The following is a 27508-nucleotide window of genomic DNA, read 5'->3' on the forward strand; positions in this document are numbered from 1 at the left end:
GACTGAACACAGCTAAGAGCAAGGTGCTGCACTTTGGCCACAACAACCCCAGGCAGTGCTACAGGCTGGGGTCAGAGTGGCTGAGAGCAGCCAGGCAGAGAGGGACCTGAGGTTACTGGGTGACAGCAGCTGAACATGAGCCAGCAGTGTGTCCAGGTGGCCAAGAGGGCCAAGGGCATCCTGGCCTGCATCAGGAAGAGTGTGGCCAGCAGGAGCAGGGAAGTCCTTGTGCCCTGTGCTCAGCACTACTTAGGCCACACCTGGAGTCCTGTGTCCAGTTCTGGGCTCCTCAGGTTAGGAAAGATGTTGAGCTGCTGGAAGGTGTCCAGAGAAGGGCAAGAAAGCTGGGGAGGGGTCTGGAGCACAGCCCTGTGAGGAGAGGCTGAGGGAGCTGGGGTTGCTTAGCCTGGAGAAGAGGAGGCTCAGGGGAGACCTTCTTGCTCTCTCCAACTCCCTGCAGGGAGGTTGGAGCCAGGTGGGGGTTGGTCTCTTCTCCCAGGCAAGCAGCAGCAGAACAAGAGGACACAGTCTCAAGCTGTGCCAGGGGAGGTTTAGGCTGGAGGTTAGGAAGAAATTCTTCCCAGCAAGTGAGATTGGCCATGGGAATGTGCTGCCCAGGGAGGTGGTGGAGTCCCCATCCCTGGAGGTGTTTAGGAAGAGCCTGGCTGAGGCACTTGGTGCCATGGTTGAGTTGATCAGATGGTGTTGGGTGAGAGGTTGGACTTGATGATCTCTGAGGTCTTTTCCAACCTAGTTAATTCTGTAATCTGTACCCTCTCCCTGCTCTGGGCCCCACAGGTTCCCAGTCTCCTCCCTGGGCGATGGGCACTGGCACCGAGTGGCTCTCAGCATCTCCCTGGAGAGGTTGGAGCTGCACGTGGACTGCCGGCTGGTGGACAGAGTGAGCTGGGCCAATTATTTTGGGCTGGGAGTGAGCACTGAGGGGCTGCTCATCATTGGAGGCCTGATTGAGTCCTTTGAGATCCCCTTCAAGGTGAGAGCTGGGCAGGGCTGGCTGGGCTGCGCTTGGGCACGTGCTCCAGCTGCATGAAGGGACGAAGGGAGCAGCTCCCTCTGAAGGAGTCTTTGCCTTCCCTTCCTGCTGGTGACTCCACCACTGCCCTGGGCAGCCTGGATCAGGGCTTGACAACCCCTTTGGTGGAAGGAATGGAATGGGATGGAATGGAATGGGAAATGAATTGAACGGAATGGAATGGAATTGAATTGGAATTGGATTGGAATTGAATGGAATTGGAATTGGAATTGAATTGAATTGGAATTTAATTGAATGGAAATTAATTGGAATTGAATTGGAATTGGATTTGATTTGAATTGAATTGAATTGGAATTGAATCGAATTTAATTGGAATTGAATCGAATTGGAATGGAATTGAATGGAATTGGAATTGAATTGAATTGGAATTGGGATTGAATTGAATGGAAATGAATTGAATTGGAATTGGATTGCAATTGAATAGAATTGAATTGGAATTGAATTGAATTGGAATTGAATTGAATTGGAATTGAATTGGAATTGAATTGAATTGAATTGAATTGAATTGAATTGAATTGAATTGAATTGAATTGAATTGGAATTGGAATTGAATGGAAATTAATTTAATTGAATTGGAATTGACTTGAATTGAAATTGAATTGGAATTAAATTGAATTGGAATGGAATTGAATTGAATTGGAATTGAATTGAATTGGAATGGAATTGAATTGGAATTGAATTGGAATTGAATTGGAATGGAATTGAATTGAATTGGAAAGGAATTGAATTGGAATTGACTTGAATTTAATTGGAATTGAATTGAATTGAATTGAATTGAATTGAATTGAATTGAATTGAATTGAATTGAATTGAATTGAATTGAATTGAATTGAATTGATGGTTTCAGCTATGAGAGGCTGGAGGCTTCTCCCAGCACATCTTTCCCTCTCCTCTGAAGGAAGCATGTTGGTCAGCTATGGTTTCTGTGTCTCTTTTCTCCTCAGGGTGCTCTGCAGCAACTGACCTTCGTGATGGGAGACCCAGCAGCAGCTGGAGAGCACTGCCACAGCTACAACTCGTGGTGCAGGAGCTCCTTCCACCCCAATCGCTTCAGGGCTCCGTGGGACCTTTCATCAGCCTGGCCAGAGGTGTGGCTGAGGGCAGCTGATGGACCTGGGGGCTCAGGTTCCTCTTGGGTGTAATGAAAGGACCAACCCAGGGTGTTCAGGCAGCTTGGAAGTCCTTGGGTCTTAGTTTGAGTGGCTTGAGGGGAGGAAGACTCTGCAAAGAGGTCTGTCCAGGCTGGACTGAGGGGTTGAGTTCAGCTGGGTGAATAGAATAGAATAGAATAGAATAGAATAGAATAGAATAGAATAGAATAGAATAGAATAGAATAGAATAGAATAGAATAGAATAGAATAGAATAGGTTGGAAAATACCTCAGAGATCATCAAGTGCAACCTATCACCCAACACCATCTGATCAACTAAACCATGGCACCAAGTGCCTCATCCAGGCTCTTAAACACCTCCAGGGATGGTGACTCCACCCCCTCCTGGGCAGCACATTCCCATGGCCTGGGAAGAACTTCTTCCTAACATCCAGTCTAAACCTCCCTTGGCACAGCTTGAGACTGTGTCCTCTTGTTCTGGTGCTGCTTGCCTGGCAGAAGAGACCAACCCCCACCTGGCTACAACCTCCCTGCAGGGAGTTGGAGAGAGCAAGAAGGTCTCCCCTGAGCCTCCTCTTCTCCAGGCTAAGCAACCCCAGCTCCCTCAGCCTCTCCTCACAGGGCTGTGCTCCAGACCCCTTCCCAGCTTTCTTGCCCTTCTCTGGACACCTTCCAGCAGCTCAACATCTTTCCTAATCTGAGAGGCCAAGAACTGGACACAGGACTCAAGGTGTGGCCTAAGCAGTGCTGAGCACAGGGCACAAGGACTTCACTGCTCCTGCTGGCCACACTGTTCCTGCTGCAGGCCAGGATGCCCTTGGCCTTCTTGGCCACCTGGGCACACTGCTGGCTCATGTTCAGCTGCTGTCCACCACTGCCCCCAGGTCCCTTTCTGCCTGGCTGCTCTCAGCCACTCTGCCCCCAGCCTGTAGCACTGCCTGGGGTTGTTGTATGACCAGTGTGTAGAACCTGACACTTAGCTGTGTTCAGTCTCCTGCCCTTGGCCTCTGCCCATCTGTCCAGCCTGGCAAGGTCTCTCTGCAGAGCTCTCCTACCCTCTGACAGCAAAACGTGGCCAAGTGCTGGGTCCTGCACTTCACAGAATCACAGAGTCAGAGAGCATTAGAGGTTGGAAGGGACCTCCACAGATTGTTGGGTCCATCCCCCCTGTCCAAGCAGGATCACCCAGGGTAGTCCACAGAGGAATGTACCCAGACAGGTTTTGAATGTGTCCAGAGAAGGAGACTCCACAACCTCCCTGGGCAGCCTGCTCCAGGGCTCTGTCACCCTCACTGCAAAGAAGTTTCTCCTCATGTTGAGCTGAAATCTTCTATGTTCAAGCTTGTACCTCTTGTCTCTTGTCTTACTACTGTGCACCACCAAAAAGAGCTTGGCCCCCTCCTCTTGCCACCCACCCCTCAGATATTGATAGGCATTGATCAGATCCCCTCTCAGCCTTCTCTTCCCAGACTAAACAGCCCCAGGGCTCTCAGTCTCAGTGGAGATGCTCAGGTCTCCTAATCCTCCTCCTGGCTCTCCATTGGACTCTCTCCAGCAGTTCCCTGTCCCTCCTGAACTCGGGAGCCCCAGACTGGACACAGGAGTGCAGTTGTGGTCTCACCAGGGCAGAGTAGAGGGGAAGAAGAACCTCCCTAGCCCTGCTGGCCACACTTTTGTAGGTGCACCCCAGGATCCCATTGTCTCTCTTGGCCACCAGGGCATGTTGCTGTCCCATGCAGAAGCTGCTGTCCACCAGCATTCCAAGGTCTTTCTCCAAGGAACTGATCTCTAGCAGGACAGCTTCTAACCTGTCCTGGTACCTGCTGTTGTTCCACTGCAGATGCAGGACCCTGCACTTGTCCTTGTTGAACTTCATGAGGTTTGCCTGCAGCCAGCTCTCAGCCTGTCCAGGTCACAACAGCCCCATGAGCACTCCAGGCTCGAGAATGAGTGGCTGGAAACTGCCCAGCATAAGAGGACCTGGGGATGCTGGTTGACAGCTGGCTGAGGGTGAGCCAGCAGGGTGCCCAGGTGGTGAGAGAAGGAGAGGAAATGGCCTGGAATTGTGCCAGGGGAGGGTTAGATTGGTCATTAGGAAACATTTCTTTGCTGCAAGGGTGGTCAGGGTTTGGCACAGGCTGCCCAGGGAGGTGGTGGAGTCCCCATCCCTGGAGGTGTTCAAGGAACATGTGGTCATGGCACTTTGGGACATGGTTTAATGGCCATGGAGGTGTTAGGTTGATGGTTGGACAGGATGATCTAGGAGAGCTTTCCCAGCCAAGGCAATTTTATGACTCTGTGCAAGGAGGTGATGGTGGCCAGCACATGAGGTGGTGGTGCTTTCACCATCCAAACTCTCCCTTCATGTCATAGATGGGCTTGGTGCAAAGAGAGGATGAGTTAAAATGAGGGTTTCTGAGCCAAAGAAAGCCTGGGTGTGTGGATGTCCTCATGTGTGGAACACAGGGAGGTGATGAGGAGCTGTTGAGTAATGCTGCAGCTGGAGCTTTGCTGCCGGGAGGGTGGGAAGCTGTTCCCTGGAGCTGTACATCACTGAAGTTCAGTGTGGTTGCTGCACTGCACCCTTTGGTACCTCAGCCTCTTGCCCCCCAGCCTTTAGCTCTTGCTCAGCTCCCCTCTGGGGCTGCTCTTCTCCAGGCTCAACAGCCCCAGGGCTCTCAGCCTTTGCTCCTCACAGAGATTCTCCAGGCCCTTCAGCAGCTTTGTATCCTCTACTGGGCTCTCTCCAGCAGTTCCCTGTCTCTCTTGAACTGAGGAGCCCAGAACTGGACCCAGCACTGCAAATTTGGCCTCACTAGAGCACAGTAGACAGGGAGGAGAACCTCCCTAGACCTCCTGGCCACACTCTTCTTAATGCACCCCAGAAGACCATTGGCCTTCTTGGCCACAGGAACACAATGCTGGCTCCTGAGCTTGCTCTAACAAGCCCCAAGCTGGGTTGTGACCTCTCTGCTGTTTAGGAAGTCAGTGGAGTTTTGGGGTCATGGTGCCAAGCTGCACTCACTGCAAAGCCCTGCAGCAGTCTGGGATGGTTACACCAACACTTCTCTGTGCCAGCAAACCACCCTGGAGCTCCTCAGGCAAGACACCAAGCTGGTCACACAGTCACTCTGTCCAAACCCATGGCATTAATTACATCATTCATAACTGTTAATGAGCCCTGTAGCAGATGCTCTCTGATTGTGCCTGGGCTGGGTTTGAAAGCAGAGGCCTGGCATTAGCCATAGCCCTTTCCCTTTTGTGCCTGCAATTTGTTGTTGGGGTTGGAGGGGGGGTTTGGTTTGGCTTTGGTTTGGTTTGGGGTTTGGAGTGTTTGGTTTGGGTTGGGTTTTGGTTTTGGCTTGGGTTGGGTTTTGGTTTTGGATTGGGTTGGGTTTTGGTTCTGGTTTGGGTTGGGGTTTGTGATTTCTGTTTTGGCTTGGGGTTTGGTTTTGTTTTGGGTTGGGTTTTGCTTTGGTTTGGGGTTTGGTTTGGGGTTTGGATTGGGTTTGGGGTTTTAGTTTGGGTTGGGGTTTGGGTTTGGGGTTTTTGTTTTGGTTTGGGTTGGGTTTTGGGTTTGGGTTTGGGCTTTTTGTTCTGTTTTGGGTTTTAGTTTTGGTTTGGTTTGGGTTTTGGTTTGGTTTGGGGGTTGGGGTTTTAGTTTTGGTGTGGTTGGGTTGTGGTTTGGGGTTTGGTTTGTGGTTTGGTTTGTGGTTTGGGGTTTTCGTTTTGGTTTGGGTTGGGTTTTCGGTTTGGGGGTTTTGTTTTGGTTTGGGTTTAGTTTTGCTTTGGTTTGGGGTTTTAGTTTTGGTTTGGGTTGGGTTTTGGTTTTGGGTTTGGTTTAGGGTTTCTGTTTTGGTTTGGGTTTTAGTTTTGGTTTGGGTTGGGTTTTGCTTTGGTTTGGAGTTTTAGTTTTGGTTTGGGTTGGGTTTTGGTTTTGGTTTTGGTTTGGGGTTTGGTTTTGCTTTGGTTTGGGGTTTTAGTTTTGGTTTGGGTTGGGTTTTGGTTTTGTTTTGCTTTGGGGTTTGGTTTTGTTTTGGGTTGGGTTTTGGTTTTGTTTTGGGCTTTGGTTTTGGGTTGGGTTGGGTTTTGGTTTAGTTTGGGGTTTGGTTTTGGTTTTGGTTTTGGTTTGGGGTTTGGGCTTTTAGTTTTGGTTTGGGGGTTGGTTTTAGTTTGGTTTGGGGTTTTTGGTTTGGCTTGGGGGTTTTGGGTTGGGTTTTGGTTTGGGGGGTGGGGGTTTTGGGTTGGTTTGGGGTTTGAGGTTTTGGGTTAGGCTGGGGTTTGGGTTTGATTTGGGGTTTTGGTTTGGGGGTTGGTTTTAGTTTGGTTTGAGGTTTGGGATCTTTGGTTTGGTTTGGGGTTTGAGGTTTTGGTTTTGGGTAGGTTGGGGTTTGGGTTTGATTTGGGGTTTTTGTTTTGGTTTGGTTTGGGGTTTTTGGTATGGTTTAGTTTGGGGTTTGTTTTGGGTATGGGGTTTTTGTTTTGGTTTGGGGTTTGGTTTTGGGTTTGGTTTGGATTTGGAGTTTGTTTGGTTTGTTTTGGTTTAGGGGGTTGGGTTTGGTTTGGTTTTGGGTTTGGTTTGGGTTTGTTGGTTTTGCTTTGGGTTTGGGGTTTTGGTTTTGGTTTGGGTTGGGCTTTGGTTTGGGGTTTTGGTTTTGGTTTGGTTTGGGGTTTGAGGCTTTGGTTTTGGGTAGGTTGGGGTTTGAGTTTGGTTTGGGGTTTTTGTTTTTGTCTGGGGTTTTTGGTATGGTTTAGTTTGGGGTTTGGTTTGGGTATGTGATTTTTGTTTTGGTTTGGGTTAGGGTTTGGTTTTGGTTTGGTTTGGATTTGGAGTTTGTTTTCATTTGTTTTGGTTTGGGGGTTTGGGTTTGGTTTGGGTTTGTTGGTTTTGCTTTAGGTTTGGGGTTTTGGTTTTGGGTTGGGTTGGGCTTTGGTTTGGGGTTTGGGTTTTGGTTTGGTTTGGGGTTTGGGGCTTGGTTTTGTTTGGTCTGGGGGTTTGGGTGGTGGTTTTTTTTTTTCATATTGGCACAACAGGAAACCTTTTCCCATCCCCTGGAGCTTCCCCATGGTTCTGAGCCACACTGAAAAATTGGTGTCCAGAGAACTACAAAATGATTTGGGTTGGAAAGAACCTTGAGGATCATCCAGATCCAACCCCCCTGTGTGAACAGGGACATCTCCACCAGCCCAGATTGCTCAAGGCCTCATCCAGCCTGGTCTTCAACACCTCCAGGGAGGGAACATCCACAGCCTCCCTGGGCAACCTGTGCTAGGGTCTCCCCACCCTCACTGGAAAGAATTTCTTCCTAATCTCCAGTCTCAATCTCCCCTCTTCAGGCTTCAAGCCATTTGAATTCAGGAGATCCTGAGCTATGTTAACACTTTTCAGTTTGAATTCCTGGGACAGGACTGAGCAGCTCCTCCTCCTCCTCCTTGTCACTTCTGGAATGTGCAGCATTTGGCTGTCATCTGGCTTCCCCCAGCCATGGTCACAGATGTGGCTTCTCTGGCTCTGTCTCCCCATGCTGCTTCCATGTGCTGGGAGGCTGTGATGGGGCCCCCATGCTGCAAGGCTGAGTCACAGACTTCTCCTGTCTCTATTTCTCTTGGCCAAGAGGGGTTTGTAGAGATCACAGCCACTGCATTGCTTCCCAGACACCAATTCTTTTTCTTCCTCTATCATCCAGTTCTGGGCTCCTCAGTTTAAGAAGGACATTGAGACTCTTGAACATGTCCAGGGAAGGGCAACAAAGCTGGGGAGGGGTCTGGAGCACAGCCCTGTGAGGAGAGGCTGAGGGAGCTGGGGTTGCTTAGCCTGGAGAAGAGGAGGCTCAGGGGAGACCTTCTTGCTCTCTCCAACTCCCTGAAGGGAGGTTGTAGCCAGGTGGGGGTTGGTCTCTTCTCCCATGCACCCAGCACCAGAACAAGAGGACACAGTCTCAAGCTGTGCCAGGGGAGGTTTAGGCTGGAGGTGAGGAGGAAGTTCTTCCCAGCAGGAGAGATTGGCCATTGGAATGTGCTGCCCAGGGAGGTGGTGGAGTCCCCATCCCTGGAGGTGTTCAAGAGGGGATTGGATGTGGCACTTGGAGCCATGGTTTAGTTATCAGGAGGTGTTGGGTGCCAGGTTGGACTTGCTGATCTCTGAGGTCTTTTCCAACCTTGTTGATTCTGTGATACTTTTAATGGCTGGTTGTGATTTGTGCTCATTCCTCACTGCCCAGGTCTGAGCTCTGGGGGTTTTAAACCCTCCTGGGCTTCTGCCTCAACTCTTTTGCTTTTGGACAACTCCTGAGCTGGATGAAGCAGTTCCTAATTTCAACAGAATCACAGAATCAGCCAGGCTGGAAAAAAACCTCAGAGATCATCAAGTCCAACCTATTACCTACTAACCTACTACCCAACACCTCCTGACAGCTAAAGCATGGCTCCAAGTGCCACATCTAAGCCTTTTTTGAACACCTTCAGGGATGGGGACTCCACCACCTCCCTGGGCAGCACATCCCAATGGCCAATATCTCTCTCTGGAAAGAACTTTCTCCTCACCTCCAGCTTAAACCTCCCCTGGCACAGCTTGAGACTGTGTCCTCTTGTTCTGCTGCTGGGTGCATGGGAGAAGAGACCAACCCCCACCTGGCTACAACCTCCCTTCAGGGAGCTGTAGAGAGCAAGAAGGTCTCCCCTGAGCCTCCCCCCTCTCCAGTTTGTCTTCCTCAGCTTGGTCCCCCTCTAAATGCAGCCTGTCTGGAGGAGCCAGCACGTCTGCTGTTGATGTTGGCTTTGTGTCCTGTTTGCACAGAGCCAATATAACTCAGTTGTGATTTCTGGTGCCTGAGAGAGCAGTAACTTCCAGCTGCCAGCCTTGCCTCTCCTGAGCTCCCCAGATGAGAGTTTCCACTCCAGACCTTTCCCATGCAGGACGCTGAGGCTGGATTGAAAACGCTCCTCTGCAGTGTGTAGGAACTCAGCACTGCTGCTGCAGCCTGGAGCCCAGCTGCAGACAACCACAGACTGTTGTGGCTGGGAGGGGAGCTTTGAAGGTCCTCTAGCCCACCCTCCTGCTGTCAGCAGGGACATCTGCAACTGGAGCAGGTTCATGGAATCATTGAATCAATAAGGGTGGAAAAGACCTCGGAGATCATCAAGTCCAACCTGGCACCCAACACCTCCTGACAACTAAACCATGGCTCCAAGTGCCACATCCAATCCCCTCTTGAACACCTCCAGGGATGGGGACTCCACCACCTCCATGGGCAGCACATCCCAATGGCCAATCTCTCTTGCTGGGAAGAACTTTCTCCTCACCTCCAGCCTAAACCTCCCCTGGCACAGCTTGAGACTGTGTCCTCTTGTTCTGGTGCTGCTTGTCTGGGAGAAGAGACCAACCCCCACCTGGCTACAACCTCCCTGCAGGGAGTTGGAGAGAGCAAGAAGGTCTCCCCTGAGCCTCCTCTTCTCCAGGCTAAGCAACCCCAGCTCCCTCAGCCTCTCCTCACAGGGCTGTGCTCCAGACCCCTCCCCAGCTTTGTTGCCCTTCTCTGGACACCTTCCAGCATCTCAACATCTTTCCTAACCTGAGGAGCCCAGAACTGGAGACAGGACTCAAGGTGTGGCCTAAGCAGTGCTGAGCACAGGGCACAAGGACTTCCCTGCTCCTGCTGGAGGCCAGGATGCCCTTGGCCTTCTTGGCCCCCTGGGCACACTGCAGGCTCATGTTCAGCCTACCATCAACCAGCACCCCCAGGTCCCTCTCTGCCTGGCTGCTCTCAGCCACTCTGACCCCAGCCTGTAGCACTGCCTGGGGTTGCTGTGGCCAATGTGCAGCACCTGGCATTTGGATGTGTTCAATCTCCTGCCCGTGGCCTCTGCCCATCTGTGCAGCCTGGCAAGGTCCCTCTGCAGAGCCTCTCTACCCTCTAACAGATCAACTCCTGCCCCAGCTTGGTGTTGTCTGCAAAGGTACTGATGATGGACTCAATGCCTTCATCCAGGTTGCTCAGAGCTGGAATGGTTCCAGGGATGTGTGTGGCCAGCAGGAGCAGGGAGCTCATCCTGCCCTGTGCTCAGCACTGGGTCGGCCACACCTTGAGTCCTGTGTCCAGTTCTGGGCTCCTCAGGTTAGGAAAGATGTTGAGCTGCTGGAAGGTGTCCAGAGAAGGGCAAGAAAGCTGGGGAGGGGTCTGGAGCACAGCCCTGTGAGGAGAGGCTGAGGGAGCTGGGGTTGCTTAGCCTGGAGAAGAGGAGGCTCAGGGGAGACCTTCTTGCTCTCTCCAACTCCCTGCAGGGAGGTTGTAGGCAGGTGGGGGTTGGTCTCTTCTCCCAGGCAAGTAGCACCAGAACAAGAGGACACAGTCTCAAGCTGTGCCAGGGGAGGTTTAGGCTGGGTATTAGGAAGAAATTCTTCCCAGCAGGAGAGAAGGTGTTTAGAAACCTCCCCTCTGGTTTCCTAAGTGGAGGGATGCCTCCACCAATTTACTTTAGTGGACTTGCTGGGACCCTTGCAGCCTCTTTGCCTGGGACTTAGTGGGTGAGAAGCTGAACATGAGCTGGCAACATGGGCTCTAAGCCCAGAGCCAGCCCTGTCCTGCACTGATCCCCAGCAGTCTGGGCAGCAGGGGCAGAAGGGGCAGGCTCACCTGAGACCCCACTTGCAGTGCTGGGGCAGCTCTGGAGTCCCCAGCACAGCCAGGGACCTGTTGGAGCAGGACCAGAGGAGGCCACAGCAGTGCTGGCAGGGCTGGAAGCCCTCTGCTGTGGGGCCAGGCTTAGAGAGTTGGGGTTGTGTAGCATGGAGGAGAGAAGGCTGCAGGGAGACCTAAGAGCAGCCTTCCAGTACCTGAAGGGGGTCCAGGAGAGCTGGGGAGGGACTTCTGACAAGGGCTGGGAGTGACAGGATGAGGAACAATGGCTTTGAGCTGGAAGTGGAGAGATTGAGACTGGAAATCAGGAAGAAATTCCTGACAGGGAGAGTGGGGAAGACTCTGGCACAGGTTGCCCAGGGAGGCTGTGGCTGTCCCCTCCCTGGAGGTGTTGAAGGCCAGGCTGGATGAGGCTTTGAGCAAGCTGGGCTGGTGGGAGGTGTCCCTGCCCAGGGCAGGAGGTTGGAACTGGATGAGCTTCCAGGTCCCTTCCAACCCAACCCAGTCTATGAATCTCTGATGCTCCAGGTCCAGCCTGGCCGTGCTGTGGATGCTCAGTGCTGGCTGCTTCCCTGCTCTCCCCAGCTGAAGCCTGGTTTCCCTCCAGCCAAACCACTGTGACTTAATTGGCAGCACCTTCTGGTGTGTTCCCAGCTCTGCAGGCTCCTTCACTCTGCATTAGCTTTCCTCTGGATGGAAACAGCTTCATTGCAGCCTGGCATCTTCAGGTGCTCTGCTCTGCTGCCTTTCTGCAGAGCTTTCAGCACTTCTGAAAGGCTTCTTCAGGTTTGCCTGGCCACTGCCTGCTCTTCAGGAGACACAGGCTTGATCCTCCTGTGCTCTTCAGGGCTGTGCTGGTCACCAGCCTGTGATGGTCACCATACTGTGATGATCACCAGCCTGTGATGGTCACCAACCTGTGATGATCACCAGCCCGTGGTGGTCACCAGCCTATGATGGTCACCAGCCTGTGGTGGTCACCAACCTGTGGTGGTCACCAGCCTGTGATGGTCACCAGCCTATGATGGTCACCAGCCTGTGGTGGTCACCAGCCTGTGGTGGTCCCCAGCCTGTGGTGGTCACCATCCTGTGATGGTCACCAGCCTGTGATGGTCACCATCCTGTGGTGGTCACCAGCCTGTGATGGTCACCAGCCTGTGGTGGTCCCCAGCCTGTGGTGGTCACCATCCTGTGATGGTCACCAGCCTGTGATGGTCACCAACCTGTGATGGTCACCAGCCTGTGATGGTCACCAGCCTGTGGTGGTCACCAGCCTATGATGGTCACCAGCCTGTGATGGTCACCAACCTGTGATGGTCACCAGCCTGTGATGGTCACCAACCTGTGATGGTCACCAGCCTGTGATGGTCACCAACCTGTGATAGTCACCAACCTATGGTGGTCACCAGCCTGTGATGGTCACCAACCTGTGATGGTCACCAGCCTATGATGGTCACCAATCTGTGATGGTCACCAGTCTGTGATGGTCACCAGCCTGTGATGGTCACCAATCTGTGATGGTCACCAGCCTATGATGGTCACCAATCTGTGATGGTCACCAATCTGTGATGGTCACCAGCCTGTGGTGGTCACCAGCCTGTGCTGGTCACCAGACCATCAGCTTGACCTGAGGAACCCTGAGGGTATCTAACAGCTGAGGGGAGAGGAACTGAGGTTTTCCTCTTCCTTTTCTGAATCATCTCTCCTTTCTCTCCTGCTCTATGCCTTTTACCCTGCAGCTGCAGCCAGTGGTGTTGCCACTCTGCAGGGCAGGACCATGGGTACCTCTCAGAGGTCTGAGGGGAAAGAGGAGCTGCTCTGTAGCTTGGAGAGCAGGAGCCTGAGGGTGACCTCATTGCTGTTGATCAAGCTGTGCAGGGTGAGTGCCCAGAGGCTGGAGCCAGGCTCTGCTGGGGGATGCCCAATGCCAGCACAAGGGGCAGTGGTGGAAGCTGAGGCAGAGGAAGTGCCATGGAAACAGGAGGAAAAGTTTTGTCACTGTGAGGGTGACAGAGCCCTGGAGCAGGCTGCCCGGGGGGGTTGTGGAGTCTCCCTCTCTGGAGATATTCCAAACCCTCCTGGCTGTGTGCCTGTGTGAGCTGCCCTGGGTGACCCTGCTCTGGCAGGGGATGACCTTTTGAGGTCCCTTCCAGCCCCTAACATTCTGTGACTCTGGGAAAAATGAACCATTTTGAGTTTTCCTCCCCACCTGGGAAGAGTTTGGGATCTCCAGTCTGGAGGACATGGCCTCCAGGAGCAGAGCAAAGGCTTCAGTAGCTTCTGCTGTCTTCAAAGCTCCTCTGCCACCCAGGGCCCTTCACAAATGGGCTTTGACCAGAGCCAGCTCCTCTGACCCACCAACACTGCCAGGTCCTTACCTGCAGAAGCGTCATTTCTGCCACTGGAGTGGTTGTGTTTCTTCCTGCAAGTGCCCCCTTGGTGTCCCCAAGCCATGCTGTGCCTTGGGTCTGTGGTGCACAGCAGAGTCAGAGCCAAGGAATGAATTTAACCAGCAGGAGAGAGGAAGGGAAGGATGCTCCATTTCTCCTTGTGCCTCTCGGCTCCCCTTCTGCAGCTCCACGAGGCAAGTGTGGGCCTGCATCTCCCTCTAGTGACTTCTCAGTCTATCTCCTCAGCTCATCAGCTTCAGGCACCGGCACCAGCCCCAAGAAGCCACCAGCCAGGGCTGAGCTCCCAGCCAGGGCTGAGCTCCCAGCCAGCTCTTCCCAGCGCCATGCCCTTGAGCTCAGTGGGAGCTTGGAGCGAGGTCTCATTGGGGTTGGTGGGCATGCAGGGCTGGTGGGCATGCTGCCAGCTGCTCCAGGAGAGGTGAAGGCTCTTCACAGCCACCAGCCAACCCAGCACTGGGGCTGTCTGTGTGTGGTTCAGTGGGAGAGCCCAGGCTGAGATGCATCCATGCTGGATGCAACACTGATGTGTGTGACAGGTTGGAAGGGACCTTGAAAAGCCATCGAGGCCAGCCTCTGCAGCCAGCAGGGACATCCCCAACTAGAGCAGGTTGCTCAGAGCCCCAAACAACCTCACCTGGAATGGTTCCAGGGATGGGGGCAGCTACCACCTCTCTGGCCAGCTGTCTCCAATGCTCCACCACCCTCGCTGTAGATTTCTCCCTTCTCTCCAGCCTGAGTCTTGCTCTTTCAGTTTCAAACCCTCACCCCTTGCCCTGCTCAGGAGACTGTCCCTGGCTTTCTGACCAGCCTCTTTAGGAACTGAAAGGCCACCAGAAGTTCTTCCTGGAGCCTCCTCCAGGCTGAACACCCCCAGCTCCCTCAGCCTACCCTCATAGCAGAGGTGCCCCAGCCCTTGGGTTGTGCTTGTAGCCTCCTCTGGCATGCCCCAAGGTGGGGGGGGGTGAAACTGGAGGATCTCCAAGGTCCCTTCCAACCCAGGTTGTGGTTCTGTGGGTTCAGTGAGGCTGTGAGGAGGAGGCTCATGTCAGCATGGCCCACACCAGCAGCTGGCTCCTGTCCCTGGTGAGGGAGGACCTCTTCTGCTGGTGGCTTGGAGCTCACAAGCCTTGTCCTCCCCAGCAGTGGTCATGCAGCGGGGAGCTGAAGAAGCAGAGGTGTAGTGAGCAGGGAAAGACAAGTGAACCCTGCACACTGCATGGCTTTTCTTTCCCTTCTGCTTCAGGACTCCAGACTCACCAATTCAGATTTGACCCTGAGGCCACCTTGGCTGTGGGAGGACACCCAGGAGACCCTCAACCACCAGCCCCATGGCAGCACGCTGGCTTCACGCTCTGCAGCTGAGGAGGAGGAGGAGGAGGGCAGCCTTTCTGTTGAGGATGAAGGCTTCGAGCTGTTGAACTCCACTTACAACAAAATCACTGGTCCTGGCAGGCCAGGGCTCGGCAGGAGCAGCCTGTGGGTCACTGGTAGCTCTGGTGAGTCCACACTCCTGGTTCCTTCCTTGCCTCCTGCACACCACCACGGTGCCTGAGTACCTCATGCTGCTTTGTACCCACCCAGGGCGCTCCAGCAGCACCCAGAGAGCAGCCAAGAAGGAAGATTCCTCTGCCCCCTGGGAGGAGAACATCACCATGGAGAAACTGGTGGCTGGTGTGGGCAGCCCCTTGCCCAGCAAGCCCAACGATGCCATCCCTGAGCTGGGGGCTCCTGCAGCCTTCTCCAAGGTCTCCTCAGCATCACACCAGGCAGCTGGCCCCAGAGGGACTGTGCCCAAAGGTCCCCTGGGCAGAAAGGCAGCAACCAGTCCTGCTGTGCCAGGGCCTGGGGATGGTTCTGCCCACCTGGGACACTTCATCTCACCAGTGGCACGTGGGCAGCAGGGGCAGGTGAAGCCAGGGCCACCGGGGCCGCCAGGGCCACCAGGGCTGCCGGTGAGTGGTGGAGCTGATGGCTGTGGCAGGGGAGGGATGGATGGGTGCTGGTGCAGCTTGCCTCCAGAGTGGGCACAGGCTGATGAACTGTGCTGCCTGAAGCTCACCATGGGAACCTGGGCAGGGAAAGCTTCTCTGTGCAGGGCTGAGGAGGAACTTCTTCACTGGGAGGGTGACAGAGCCCTGGAGCAGGCTGCCCAGGGAGGTTGTGGAGTCTCCTTCTGTGGAGCCTTTCCAGCCCCATCTGGATGTGTTCCTGTGTGCCCTGTGCTGGATTCTGTGGGCCTGCTCTGCAGGGGGGTTGGACTGGAAGATCTCCAGAGGTCCCTTCCAACCCCTAACATCCTGTGATCTGTGATCCATCCTGAGCTGCCGAGGGGCTGGGCATGCAGAGCCTGGTCTGGGGCTGCTGTCCAGCCTGGGCCACCCCCAGCTCACACCCACAAGCTCTCTGCTGCCATGCCCATAGTGATGCCAGCAAAGGTCCGATGGAGGTGGGAGGTGCTTGACTGTATCCTGTGGAAGGGAAAGCAAAGAATTGGTGCCCTGGCCTTGGAAAAGTTCACTAAAAGGAATTCAGGAGGGTTCCTTTGGGAATGGGATGTGTCCTGAGCTCTGGTGGTGGTGCTGTGTGCTGGGCTGGTGCCTCACCTCTCACTGTGTCACCTCAGGCAGCCTTGTGGCCAGGACCTGAGACCAAGGTAGGGTTGGGTGGCTGAAGGTGACAGCTCTCCTTAGCCTTAGGGGAAAGGGTTGGGATCAGTGGGCCCTGGGATCAATGGGCTGTGGGATCAATGGGCTGTAGGATTAATGGGGTGTGGGATCAATGGGCTTTGGGATCAATGGGCTTTAGGATCAGTGGGCTGTAGGATCAATGGGCTCTGGGATCTGTGGGCTTTAGGATCAATGGCATTTGGGATCAATGGGCTTTGGGATCAGTGGTCTGTAGGATCAATGGGCTCTGGGATCAATGGGCTCTGGGATCAATGGGCTGTGGGATCAATGGGCTCTGGGATCAATGGGCTTTGGGATCAGTAGGCTTTGGGATCAGTGGGCTTTGGGATCAATGGGCTTTAGGATCAGTGGGCTGTAGGATCAATGGGCTCTGGGATCTGTGGGCTTTAGGATCAATGGCATTTGGGATCAATGGGCTTTGGGATCAGTGGTCTGTAGGATCAATGGGCTCTGGGATCAATGGGCTCTAGGATCAATGGGCTTTGGGATCAGTAGGCTTTGGGATCAGTGGGCTTTAGGATCAATGGGCTCTGGGATCAATGGTCTGCAGGATCAATGGGCTCTGGGATCAGTGGGCTTTAGGATCAATGGGCTGTAGGATCAATGGGCTCTGGGATTAGTGGGCTCTGGGATCAATGGGCTGTAGGATCAATGGGCTCTGGGATCAATGGGATTTAGGATCAATGGGCTCTAGGATCAGTGGGGTTTAGGATCAATGGGCTCTGGAATCAATGGTCTGTAGGATCAATGGGCTCTAGGATCAGTGAGCTCTGGGATCAATGGGCTCTGGGATCAATGGGCTCTAGGATCAGTGGGCTCTGGGATCAATGGGCTGTAGGATCAATGGGCTCTGGGATCAATGGGCTGTAGGATCAATGGGCTCTAGGATCAGTGGGCTTTGGGATCAGTAGGCTTTGGGATCAGTGGGTTTTAGGATTGGTGGGCTATAGGATCAATGGGCTTTGGGATCAGTAGGCTTTGGAATCAATGGGCTTTAGGATCAATGGGCTTTGGGATCAGTGGGCTTTGGGATCAGTGGGCTTTGGGATAAATGGGCTTTAAGATCAATGGCATTTGGGATCAGTGGGCTTTGGGATCAATAGGCTCTGGGCTCAATGGGCTCTGGGATCAACCTTTTCACCTCTGGGGGTTGTCTCCTTCTCTTTCCCTGGCAGTGCTGCTCAGGACATCAGCAGGGCTCAGAGGTCCAGCCCTGCCCCAGCACCTCTCCCTCTGCCTTGGAGCAGGTTCCTGTGCCTCTGGTTTGCTGCTCCCCAGAGATTTCCATTCACAAACCCACTTTGATTCTGTGCTGCAGTGGGAGGTGTGGGTGGGGGGTTATGTCCTGATCCTGCACCAATGCTGCTGAAGGCATTTATGGGCTGTGGACCCCACAGACCACGTGTCTTTGGTTGCCATCCCAGGCATGGTTGGACCAGATGATCCTTGGGGTCCCTTCCAGCCTGGAGTTCAGTGCCTGCTGTGCAGGCAGTGGAGATCAGGGGGGAAAACCCCAACAGGTTGTGAGGAGTGGAAAGTGTTGCTTCAAGAAGCTGCTGATTTGTGTGATCCTGCTAATCCTCCTTCAGGCCTCTCAGTGTGTTCAAAAGCTCCTCAGCTTTCCCAGACAGTGTTCCAGGGGAGTTCCCAGCTGTCAGCATGTCCCTGCAGGCTTTCCTTTCTCTCCTCTTGAGGTGGAACACAGGAAGATCCAGCTCAGCACGAGGAGAAAAGTCTTTCCTGTGAGAGTGCCAGAGCCCTGGAGCAGGCTGCTCAGGGAGAGGTTGTGGAGTCTCCTGCTCTGGGGACTTCCAGGCTCCATCTGGATGCATTCCTGTGTGACCAGGCACCAGTGGTGTCCCCCAGGGATCAGTGCTGGGCCCCATCCTCTTTAATAGCTTCACTTATGATCTGGATGAGGAGATTGAGTCAGTCTTCAGCAAATTTGCAGATGACACCAAGCTGGGGGCAGGAGTTGAGCTGTTAGAGGGCAGAAGGGCTCTGCAGAGGGACCTTGACAGGCTTGACAGATGGGCAGAGTCCAGCAGGATGGCATTCAACAAGTCCAAGTGCCAGGTGCTGCACTTTGGCCACAGCAACCCCAGGCAGAGCTACAGGCTGGGGGCAGAGTGGCTGAGAGCTGCCAAACAGAGAGGGACCTGGGGATGCTGATTGACAGCAGCTGAACATGAGCCAGCAGTGTGCCCAGGGGGCCAAGAAGGCCAAGGGCATCCTGGCCTGGAGCAGGAAGAGTGTGGCCAGCAGGAGCAGGGAAGTCCTTGTGCCCTGTGCTCAGCACTGCTTAGGCCACACCTGGAGTCCTGTGTCCAGTGCTGGGCTCCTCAGTTTAAGAGACTTGAAGGTGTCCAGAGAAGGGCAAGAAAGCTGGGGAGGGGTCTGGAGCACAGCCGTGTGAGGAGAGGCTGAGGGAGCTGGGGTTGCTTAGCCTGGAGAAGAGGAGGCCAGGATGCCATTGGCCTTCTTGGCCAATTCCCACCTCACCAAACTTTTGGGCATTCCCTGGAGGACTTGGTGCTGCTGCTCAGCTCTGCATCAGCCATATCAGTTCCTGCTGCCCTGGGGCAGGATGGCCCAGACCATGGCACTGGTCACCCAACCACTGTGGGACCCTTCCTGGTTGCTGAGGGTGCCTCTGTGAGCTGACACAGCTCTCCTTTGCCTTTCAGGGCTGTCCTGGGCGACGTGGGCTGGTGGGACCCAAAGGAGACAAAGTGAGTACCCAGGAGACATGGACTGCAGGGGCCTGGCCATGGCTTGGGTTGCTTTGGGTGGTTCTCATCAGGAAGGCAATGTGAGCTGGACAGAAAGTTTTCACACTGAGAGAGAGATCCTGGCCCAGGTGGGAGCTGCCCCATGCCTGGAACCATTCCAGGTGAGGTTGGTTGGGGCTCTGAGCAACCTGCTCCAGTTGGGGATGTCCCTGGGGGCTGCAGGGGGGTTGGGTTGGATGAGTCCCTTCCAATCCAAAGCAGCCTGTGATCCCATGACCAAGGCCTTAGGCTGGCATTAGCTGGCAGGTGCTGGCTGGGTTGCTGGGGGTGCCTCTGCCTCCCCAGCAGTGAAGCATCTTTCCTGAGGTGGAGAGGGGCCCCACAAGCCATGCCACCTCTGTGTGCATTAGAGGCACAGGACAGACTCAGAGAATCATTTGGGGTGGAAGAGACCTTTCAGATCATTGAGCACTGCCTGGTCACCACCAAACCAGCTGCCTCAGCACCACATCTCCAGGGCTTTGAACCCCCTCCAGGGCTGGGGACTCCACCACCTCCCTGGGCAGCCTGGGCCAGGCTGTTAAGCCCTTAGCTCCACTGCTGGTGGCTCTTAGGTGGGTGTGGGCACAGAGGTGTGCATGTGAAGCTCCTTCCTTTTGCTTTCTCTGTTGTCTGAGGCAAGGGAGGTCTGAAGAGCTGGTTTCAACCCAGGAGTGTCCCTGGACCCAGATGCTGCTCAGGGCTGCCTCAAACCAGAGCTTGTATTAACTGTTAAAGGCCAGACTGGTTTTAAGGAGCTGCCTTTGCCTTCCCAGGGGTACCCTGGAGCCATGGGGAGGACAGGGCCCCCAGGTGACCCAGGCCCTGCAGGCATCCCTGGAGTCCCAACCATTGTCCTCTGGAGGAACTCCAGGGAGGACTGGCAGACGTTCATGGTGAGTTATACAAGTGCCAGGGGAGCTCCACTTCCACCTCTCCATCAGCTCCTGTGCAGGCACCTCCCTGTCCTGCTGGACTGAGCTGGGAGGAAGAATCCCCTGTGGTTTGGGGTTCCTAACTCATTGGGTGGGGGGAGAGGAATGAGGTTGGCAGGTGGAGGCAGAGGGAGGACAGCAAGGAGTGAGATGCTGCTTGCAGGGGATGGTTCTGTCTCCAGCCTGACAGTGAGTGGCAGAGAAGCAACCCCCCTCTCCCAGCCCCCCCAGCAGCCAGCACTCAGCTCCTCACCCTGCAGCAGCCCAGCAAAAAGCAGCAAGCCCCAGCCCACAGCTTCACATTCTGCATGCCTGCTGCTGAGCTGCTGCCAGCACTGCCAGGGTCACAGGGCCACAGACACAATAGCTCAGTGAGACCTTTGGGTGCCCCAGCTCACCCTGCCCAGACGCTGCCTTCCCCTCCAGCTGGGCTCCTGGCCAGCAGCACTGGGCCAAGTGCCAGCAGGCAAAGCCCAGGAGCCTGCAGCCAGTGCCAGCTTCAGCTTCTCAAAGACAGCCAAGGCTGAGTGCTCCCTCAGCACTCCCAGCCCCTAGGCACCCAGGGTGGGGAGCCCAGAACTGGACACAGGACTCAAGGTGTGGCCTAAGCAGTGCTGAGCACAGGGCACAAGGACTTCCCTGCTCCTGCTGGGAATTCACTGCAGCCTGGCTCACTGCTTCCCAAGCAGCAGGGAAAAGGTCTTGCAGCCAGAAAGAAAGAAGTGGGGGGGGGAAGTGGGGGAGGGATTTGGGGTTATTTGTAACATTTCTCTTCCCTTCCTCACCTTCTCCTTTCAGCAATCCTCCTTCTACCAGCTCCTCCACGCGGGCTGGCCGGTGAGTATCGCCCCGCAGCAGCTTCCTCCGCTGCAGCTTTCCCTTCACCTTGCTCAGCAGAGCTTCCCTCTCTCCAAGTCATTTCAGCAGTCAAAGTTTGGCTTCCCATTGTCCCCCTCTTTTCATTAATCCAGAGAAAACCAGGAGCCCCTGGCCCCCCAGGGCATCCAGGGAAAACAGGATCACCAGTAAGTAAGGAAAGGCCCCGAGGTGCCCTCCCTGGTTGGGTGCTGCCAGCTGGGGCAGCTTGCAGGGTGGATGTGCCTGGCACTCACACAGCCCCCCAAAGGATCTGCTGGCTGGTGGCTTCTGGCCTGCTGTCAGTAAGGAAAGAGGTTGAGATGCTGGAAGCTGTCCAGAGAAGGGCAAGAAAGCTGGGGAGGGGTCTGGAGCACAGCCCTGTGAGGAGAGGCTGAGGGAGCTGGGGTTGCTTAGCCTGGAGAAGAGGAGGCTCAGGGGAGACCTTCTTGCTGTGTCCAACTCCCTGAAGGGAGGTTGTAGCCAGGTGGGGGTTGGTCTCTTCTCCCAGGCAAGCAGCACCAGAACAAGAGGCCACAGTCTCAAGCTGTGCCAGGGGAGGTTTAGACTGGATGCTAGGAATGACTTCTTCATAGAAAGAGAGATTGGCCATTGGAATGTGCTGCCCAGGGAGGTCGTGGAGGTGTTTAGGAAGAGCCTGGCTGAGGCCCTTGGTGCCATGGTTTAGTTGATCAGATGGTGTTGGGTGATAGGTTGGACTGGATGATCTTGAAGGTCTTTTCCAAGCTGGTTAATTCCATTCCATTCCATTCCATTCCATTCCATTCCATTCCATTCCATTCCATTAAGGGTCTTGGGACTGGGTTTCAAAGAAGCTTAATGCTTTGCTTGTCTGCTTCCCATCAAATTGTCCCTGCCCAAGGCAGGGGGGTTGGAACTGGTTGATCCTTGAGGTCCCTTCCAAACCTGACAGTTCTATGATTGTAAATCTGGGATGATGGCTGACATCCATCTCCCTGGGGTTGGTTGGCTCTTGTTGGAAGGGCTGTGGTTAGTAGGTCCAGAGAGGTTCCCTGCCCCTCTGCTCTGCCCTGCTGAGGCCACATCTCATAGTATCATAGAATCAGTCAGAGTTGGAAGGGACCACAAGGATCAGCCAGTTCCAACCCCCTGCCATGGGCAGGGACACCCCACACTAGATCAGGCTGCCTAGAGCCTCATCCAGCCTGGGCTTAAACACCTCCAGGGACAGGGCCTCAACCACCTCCCTGGACAACCCATTCCAGGGCTTCACCACTCTCATGGGGAAGAACTTCCTCCTCCCCTCCAGCCTCAATCTCCCCCCCTCCAGCTTCATTCCATTCCCCCTAGTCCTATCACTGCCTGAGATCCTGAGCAGTCCCTCCCCAGCCTTCTTGTAGCCCCCTTCAGATACTGGAAGGCCACAATGAGGTCACCTGGGAGCCTTCTCTTCTGCAGACTGAACAGCCCCAACTCCTTCAATCAGTTCTGGGCCCCTCAGGTCAGGAAGGACCTCAGGGAACTGCTTGAAAGGATTCAGCACAGAGCCACAAAAATGGTTAAGGCAGTGAAACATCTTCCTCCTGAGGAGAGCCTGAGGGAGCTGAGGGCTCTGTAGCTTGGGGAGCAGGATCCTGAGGGTGACCTCATTGCTGGTGATAAGGATGTGCAGGATGAGTGCCCAGAGGCTGGGGCCAAGGCTGGGGCTGTGCTGAGAGGTGTGGATCCTGCTCTGCCTTTCCCTGCTTGCTGCCCTCCCTGTGAGGCAGGCTCTGCAGGGCTGCAGCTGCTGTGTGAGGAGCAGGAGGAGGAGGAGGAGGAGGAGGAGGAGGAGGGCCCCGTTGCTGACTGGCTTGTGTCTGTCTCAGGGCGCCTGCGGGGAGCCGGGGCAGCCGGGCGAGAAGGGGCGCCGCGGCTACACGGTGAGTGGCGCTGGGGCTGGGCGCAGCCTGGGGAGACTCAGTGTGGCCTCAGGGCTCTCCTGGGAGCCCTTGGAGCCCTTGCTCCTCTTGGGTCAAGCCTTGGGATGCTGGGTGAGGGGGGGAGTGGGACAGCAGGGTTGGAGACGTGTGCCTGGCCCCTCCCTGAGGACCTCACTGCCGTGGCTCTACACAGCAGGCTGCTTCCCCCAGCCCAGCCTCATGCTGCAGCTCCCCTTGCCCAGGGGCTGTGTGGGCTCAGTGGCTGCTCAGCACAGTCCCTTTGGGTGCTGGGCTCTGCTGTGTCCCAAAAGCTCTTGGAAAACTCAGAGTCAATACCTGAGCACACACAGAGGCTGCTCTTCAGCCTGTGTCCTGCTGCCAGCTCTCCTCTCCCCCCTGGCCCTACTCCCTTGCAGCAGGGATGCCCCCCAGGGACAGCATTTTCCCAGCCTCTCCTCCTGCCAGCCCCTGCCACGTCCTTGTGAGGTGCTGCCAGAGCAGGTGGCAGGCAGAGCTCAGCTCCTCACCTCCTGGCTTCCCAATGCTGTGCAGCTCTCAGTTTTCCATCCTTGGCTGTTTTTGCTCCCCAGGGTGACCCTGGCCCCCAGGGCTTGCCAGGACGTGCAGGTTACCCTGGCTCAGATGGCTTCCCAGGCCTGGATGGCAAACCTGGGCCCTGGGGGCTGCCAGGAGAGCAGGTGAGCCTTGGGCAAGTGGGGTCATGGCTTGGGCAAGCGGGGTCATGGCTTGGGCAAGCAGGGTCATGGCTTGGCCAGCGCTGGGTGGGGAAGCTGCAGCTCCGAGCCCAGGGCAGGAGACAGTTGCCTCCTGATGCTGCTGCTCTTGATGTTCCCTTGCCTCCTCTGACATCAAATCCCCTCCAAAGCCTCCAGACAGCCTTGGCTTGCTGCCTTGAGGCTCCTGGCTCCCAAAGGAAAGGGCTTCAGGCCATGGCCCATGGGAAGGTGCAGCTGGGGCAAGCCAGGTGCTGCAGGTCCTGCTTGTAGGTGGAGCTGCCCTGGGCTGCTCCATTTGCTCCTCTGGGTTGGTCTGGCAAAGGTAATGCTGGGGAGGGAGGAAACTTCAACCCACCACAGCTGCTCCTCTGCATCCCAACCTCCTGGCTGCTTCTACAGGAGAAAAATTACCTTGGGGGTGTGGGGGGGAAAGTGGCCTGCCTGGGTGAGTGTTGAAGCCCTGATGCTGGTCCCTGGGGGTGGGAAGGTCCCTGGGGACCACAGACAATGCTCCTGGGCTTGGAAGCTTTCTCAGGAGGCTTTTGGAGGAAGCTGAGAGGGCCTGGCCCAGGCTGAGAGGTTTGGAGCTCACAGCAGCCCCCCAGGAGTCTGCAGCAGGCTGGCTGTGGGTAGGAGGCAGAAGCTGTTGGGGCAGCAGGGATTAAGGTTCGAGCTGGGCATGGGTGGGAGGCAGTGGGCAGCCCCCCAGTGCCCACTCTGCTCTTCCTCCCTCTCCCCAGGGCCTGCAGGGCTTCCAGGGTGACCAGGGGCTGGCTGGTGAGAAGGGAGAAGAGGTAAGGTGGCTCTCACTGCTCCTGCCAGGGGCACCACTCAGTGCCAGCTGCAGTGCACACAGTGCCAAGCAGCAAGAGCTTTCCATTGCTGGTTTCACTGGCACTGCCCCTCTGTCCCCCTGCATGTGCCAGCCTGGGTCTGGTGTGAGCTGCCCCATTGCCACCCTCCCTCTCTGCTGTGCCCACTCTGGCCATGCCAGTGCCCCATGCCCCAGCCTGCCCCAGCCTGGGAGCTGCCAGGGCATGGGGCTGTGGCTCCTCTCCAGGCTGCACATCCATTCCAAAGGTGGATGCTGGGGTTTGCCACCCTTCTGGTCCACCTCACCCAGGCTTCTTCAGGCCAGTTTGGAGCCCCCCAGGAGGTGCTGAGCCAGGTCAGGTCACACTGGGGGGGGGTTTCCAAACCCAGTTTCTTCCTTCTGGGACAGCAATCCCACAGGGCTTGTCCTCTGTCTTTCCTGGCCCATTGTGTGAACCCTCTTGCCTGTGAGCACCACCACAGAGGCAGCTGGAGAATGCCTGCCCTTGGGCTCAGCCTCTCTGGAGGACCCCATGAAGCTCTGCACCACCCTCATGGGTCCAGGAAGCTTTTTTCTTCCCCAGTGCCCAGCTCAGGGCACCATGGCATCTTCCATGGCATGCTCATGGACTTGGCCCTGCCACCTAGTGCAGCACTGCTGTGGGGAGGCTCAGCCCAGCCCTGTGTGCATGGGAACATCTCCATGTCCAAGCCAGGCTTCCTCTGGGGCTGCCTCACACAGCACAAGCTTGAGGGTCTCCATCCCCCTGCCCCACAGCCACATTTTAGCTCCTGATGGCCCAGCTGGGGCTCACCCATCCTTCTTGTTCCCATTTCAGGGTTTCTTGGGTGACCCTGGACCAGTGGGGGAGAAAGGAGAGAAGGGGGTGAAGGTGAGGATGCCTGTCCTTGTTCTGTTGGGCAGGGGGCTGCTCCTCCCCTGCCATAGTCCCCCAGCCCCAGATGCTGCTCTCCTCCAGCTCTCAGGTTGCTCTTGGCTTTTCCAGGGAGCAAAGGGAGCCAGTGGCCTGCCAGGTCCTGCTGGGCTTCAGGTGAGCTGTTGGGGAGCCAAGGGAGGCTCTTGCCCTGCTGGGCTGGGATTGCTCCTTCCCTCTGCCTCCTCTCCTGGCCTGACCCTTTTGCTTCTCTGTGGCTCCAAGCTCCATCTCTGGCTCCAGCCCACATTCTCCTGCTCTTGTGGGCTGGGTTTTCCCTGACCCTCCTGCAAGGGTTGGGACAAAGGCCATGAGCACCTCAGGGTGGGCACCTCAGGGTGGGCACCTCAGGGTGGGCATCACACTGACCCCTTGCTCCTGGCTTCTCTCCTAGGGGATGCCAGGGCTGAGGGGTGTGATGGGCTTCCAGGGCCCCGTGGGGCCAGAGGTGAGTGGGTTTGCTTTCTCTGTGCCACCAGCTCTCCCAGAGAGGTGCAGGAGGCTGCTGCTCCCCACTGGAGAGATGGATCTGAGGAGGGAGGGCTTGGATTGCAGGTCCCTGGTACTGCTTTGTGGCTGCTCCTTACCAACTCATAGTAGTAGTGTCATAGCATCATAGAATCAGTCAGGGTTGGAAGGGACCACAAGGATCATCCAGTTCCAACCCCCCTGCCATGGGCAGGGACACCCCACACTAGATCAGCCTGGCCAGAGCCTCATCCAGCCTGGCCTTAAACACCTCCAGGGACAGGGCCCCAACCACCTCCCTGGACAACCCATTCCAGGGCTTCACCTCTCTCATGGGGAAGAACTTCCTCCTCCCCTCCAGCCTCAATCTCCCCACCTCCATCTTCATTCCATTCCCCCTAGTCCTATCACTCCCTGAGATCCTGAGCAGTCCCTCCCCAGCCTTCCTGGAGCCCCCTTCAGATCCTGGAAGGCCACAATGAGGTCACCTGGGAGCCTTCTCTTCTCCAGACTGAACAGCCCCAACTCCTTCAGTCTGTCCTCACAGCAGAGCAGCTCCAGCCCTCTGCTCCTCCTCCTGGCCCTGCTCTGGACACCTTCCAGCACCTCCACATCCCTCTTGTCATAGGGGCTCTTGTAATAGGGGCTCCTTCTCTGTTCCTTTCTTTACGGGAGCTGGAGCTGTACCACAGCAGTGTGTCTGCCCTGGAGATGGCCTCTAGTAACAGGGATACTGCCCCTGAGCACCCAGGCACCTTAGAACAACAGAACTGTCAGGGTTGGAAGGGACCCCAAGGCTCAGCCAGTTCCAACCCCCCTGCCATGGCCAGGGACACTACAGCAGGTTGCTCACAGCCACAGCCAGCCTGGCTGCAAACACCTCCAGGCAGGAGGCTGCCACCACCTCCCTGGGCAACCTGTGCCAGGCTCTCACCACCCTCATGGGGAACAACTTCTTCCTCACATCCAATCTCAATCTCCTCACTTCTAGTTTTGCTCCATCCCCCCCAGTCCTATCCCTCCCTGACACCCTCAAAAGTCCCTCCCCAGCTTTCCTGTAGCCCCCTTCAGATACTGGAAGGCCACAGTTAGGTCTCCTCAGAGCCTTCTCTTCTCCAGGCTGAACAGCCCCAACTCCCTCAGCCTGTCTCTATAGCTCCAGCCCTTGTGCACCTCTTGCCTCTGCATGCTTGGGACCCCCTCACCTCCAGCACCTCCCACATGAACCTTTGCATCCCAGCTCATTCTCCTGGCTGGTGATGAGGAGACAAAAAAGCCTTGGCAGAGGCCATTGCACTGTGCTTTGGTTTTAGGTGACCTCCTCCAGCTGAGATGAAGCCCAGGCAGACAGCCCTGGGCTTATTCTGTGCTGCTCTCAGCACTCTGGGGGCTCCACACATCTGTGGGAGGCATCCCAGCCAGGGAAGGGTTTGCAGAGGGTGTAAAAGAGGAAAGCAGAGTGGTTTGGTGGGGGGGGAGAGGGGGGGAGGGGAAGCATCTTCCAACAGGAGGAGCATGGGGAGCCAGGGGCTGGCTGCTCAGAAGGACTTCAGGCTGAAAGGGGGAGTTTGGGATGGGAAGGCTGAAAGGGGGAGTTTGGGATGGGAAGGCTGAAAGGGGGAGTTTGGGATGGGAAGGTTGAAAGGGGAAGCTTGGATGAGAAGGTTAAAAGGAGGATTTGGGGATGTGAAGGCTGAAAAGGGGAATTTGGGATGAGAAAGCCAAAAGGAGGAAATTGGGATGAGAAGTTTCAAAGGGGAATTTGGGATCTAAAGGCTGGAAGGGGAAATTTGGGATGGGAAGGCTGAAAGGGGGAGTTTGGGATGGGAAGGCTGAAAGGGGGAGTTTGGGATGGGAAGGTTGAAAGGGGGAATTTGGGATGGGAAGGCTGAAAGGGGGAGTTTGGGATGGGAAGGCTGAAAGGGGGAGTTTGGGATGGGAAGGTTGAAAGGGGGAATTTGGGATGGGAAGGCTGAAAGGGGGAGTTTGGGATGGGAAGTTTCAAAGGGGGATTTGGGGATGTGAGGGCTGAAAGGGGGAGTTTGGGATGGGAAGGCTGAAAGGGGGAATTTGGGATGGGAAGGTTGAAAGGGGGAGTTTGGGATGGGAAGGTTGAAAGGGGGAGTTTGGGATGGGAAGGCTGAAAAGAGGAATTTGGGATGAGAAAGCCAAAAGGAGGAAATTGGGATGA

The 27508-nt window shown here is 55.6% G+C and overlaps 1 protein-coding gene across 1 annotated transcript in view; it reads left to right on the forward strand.

Moving 5' to 3' along the window:
* LOC137457164 (collagen alpha-1(II) chain-like) overlaps positions 1 to 27508 on the forward strand; it is a 98846-nt gene that overhangs the window by 30989 nt on the left and 40349 nt on the right. Inside the window, exons 12-25 of the mRNA XM_068168979.1 lie at positions 799 to 994; positions 1999 to 2142; positions 14456 to 14708; positions 14794 to 15164; positions 18587 to 18631; positions 19447 to 19566; positions 20404 to 20442; positions 20577 to 20630; positions 22311 to 22364; positions 22955 to 23062; positions 23842 to 23895; positions 24754 to 24807; positions 24922 to 24966; positions 25244 to 25297. Coding sequence (XP_068025080.1) covers positions 799 to 994; positions 1999 to 2142; positions 14456 to 14708; positions 14794 to 15164; positions 18587 to 18631; positions 19447 to 19566; positions 20404 to 20442; positions 20577 to 20630; positions 22311 to 22364; positions 22955 to 23062; positions 23842 to 23895; positions 24754 to 24807; positions 24922 to 24966; positions 25244 to 25297 — 1591 coding nt within the window. The remainder of the gene's footprint in view (positions 1 to 798; positions 995 to 1998; positions 2143 to 14455; positions 14709 to 14793; positions 15165 to 18586; positions 18632 to 19446; positions 19567 to 20403; positions 20443 to 20576; positions 20631 to 22310; positions 22365 to 22954; positions 23063 to 23841; positions 23896 to 24753; positions 24808 to 24921; positions 24967 to 25243; positions 25298 to 27508) is intronic.

Source organism: Melanerpes formicivorus, unplaced genomic scaffold, assembly GCF_026170545.1.
Source record: "Melanerpes formicivorus ecotype bairdi unplaced genomic scaffold, bMelFor1.0.p_v2 SCAF_162, whole genome shotgun sequence".
Classification (NCBI taxonomy): domain Eukaryota; kingdom Metazoa; phylum Chordata; class Aves; order Piciformes; family Picidae; genus Melanerpes; species Melanerpes formicivorus.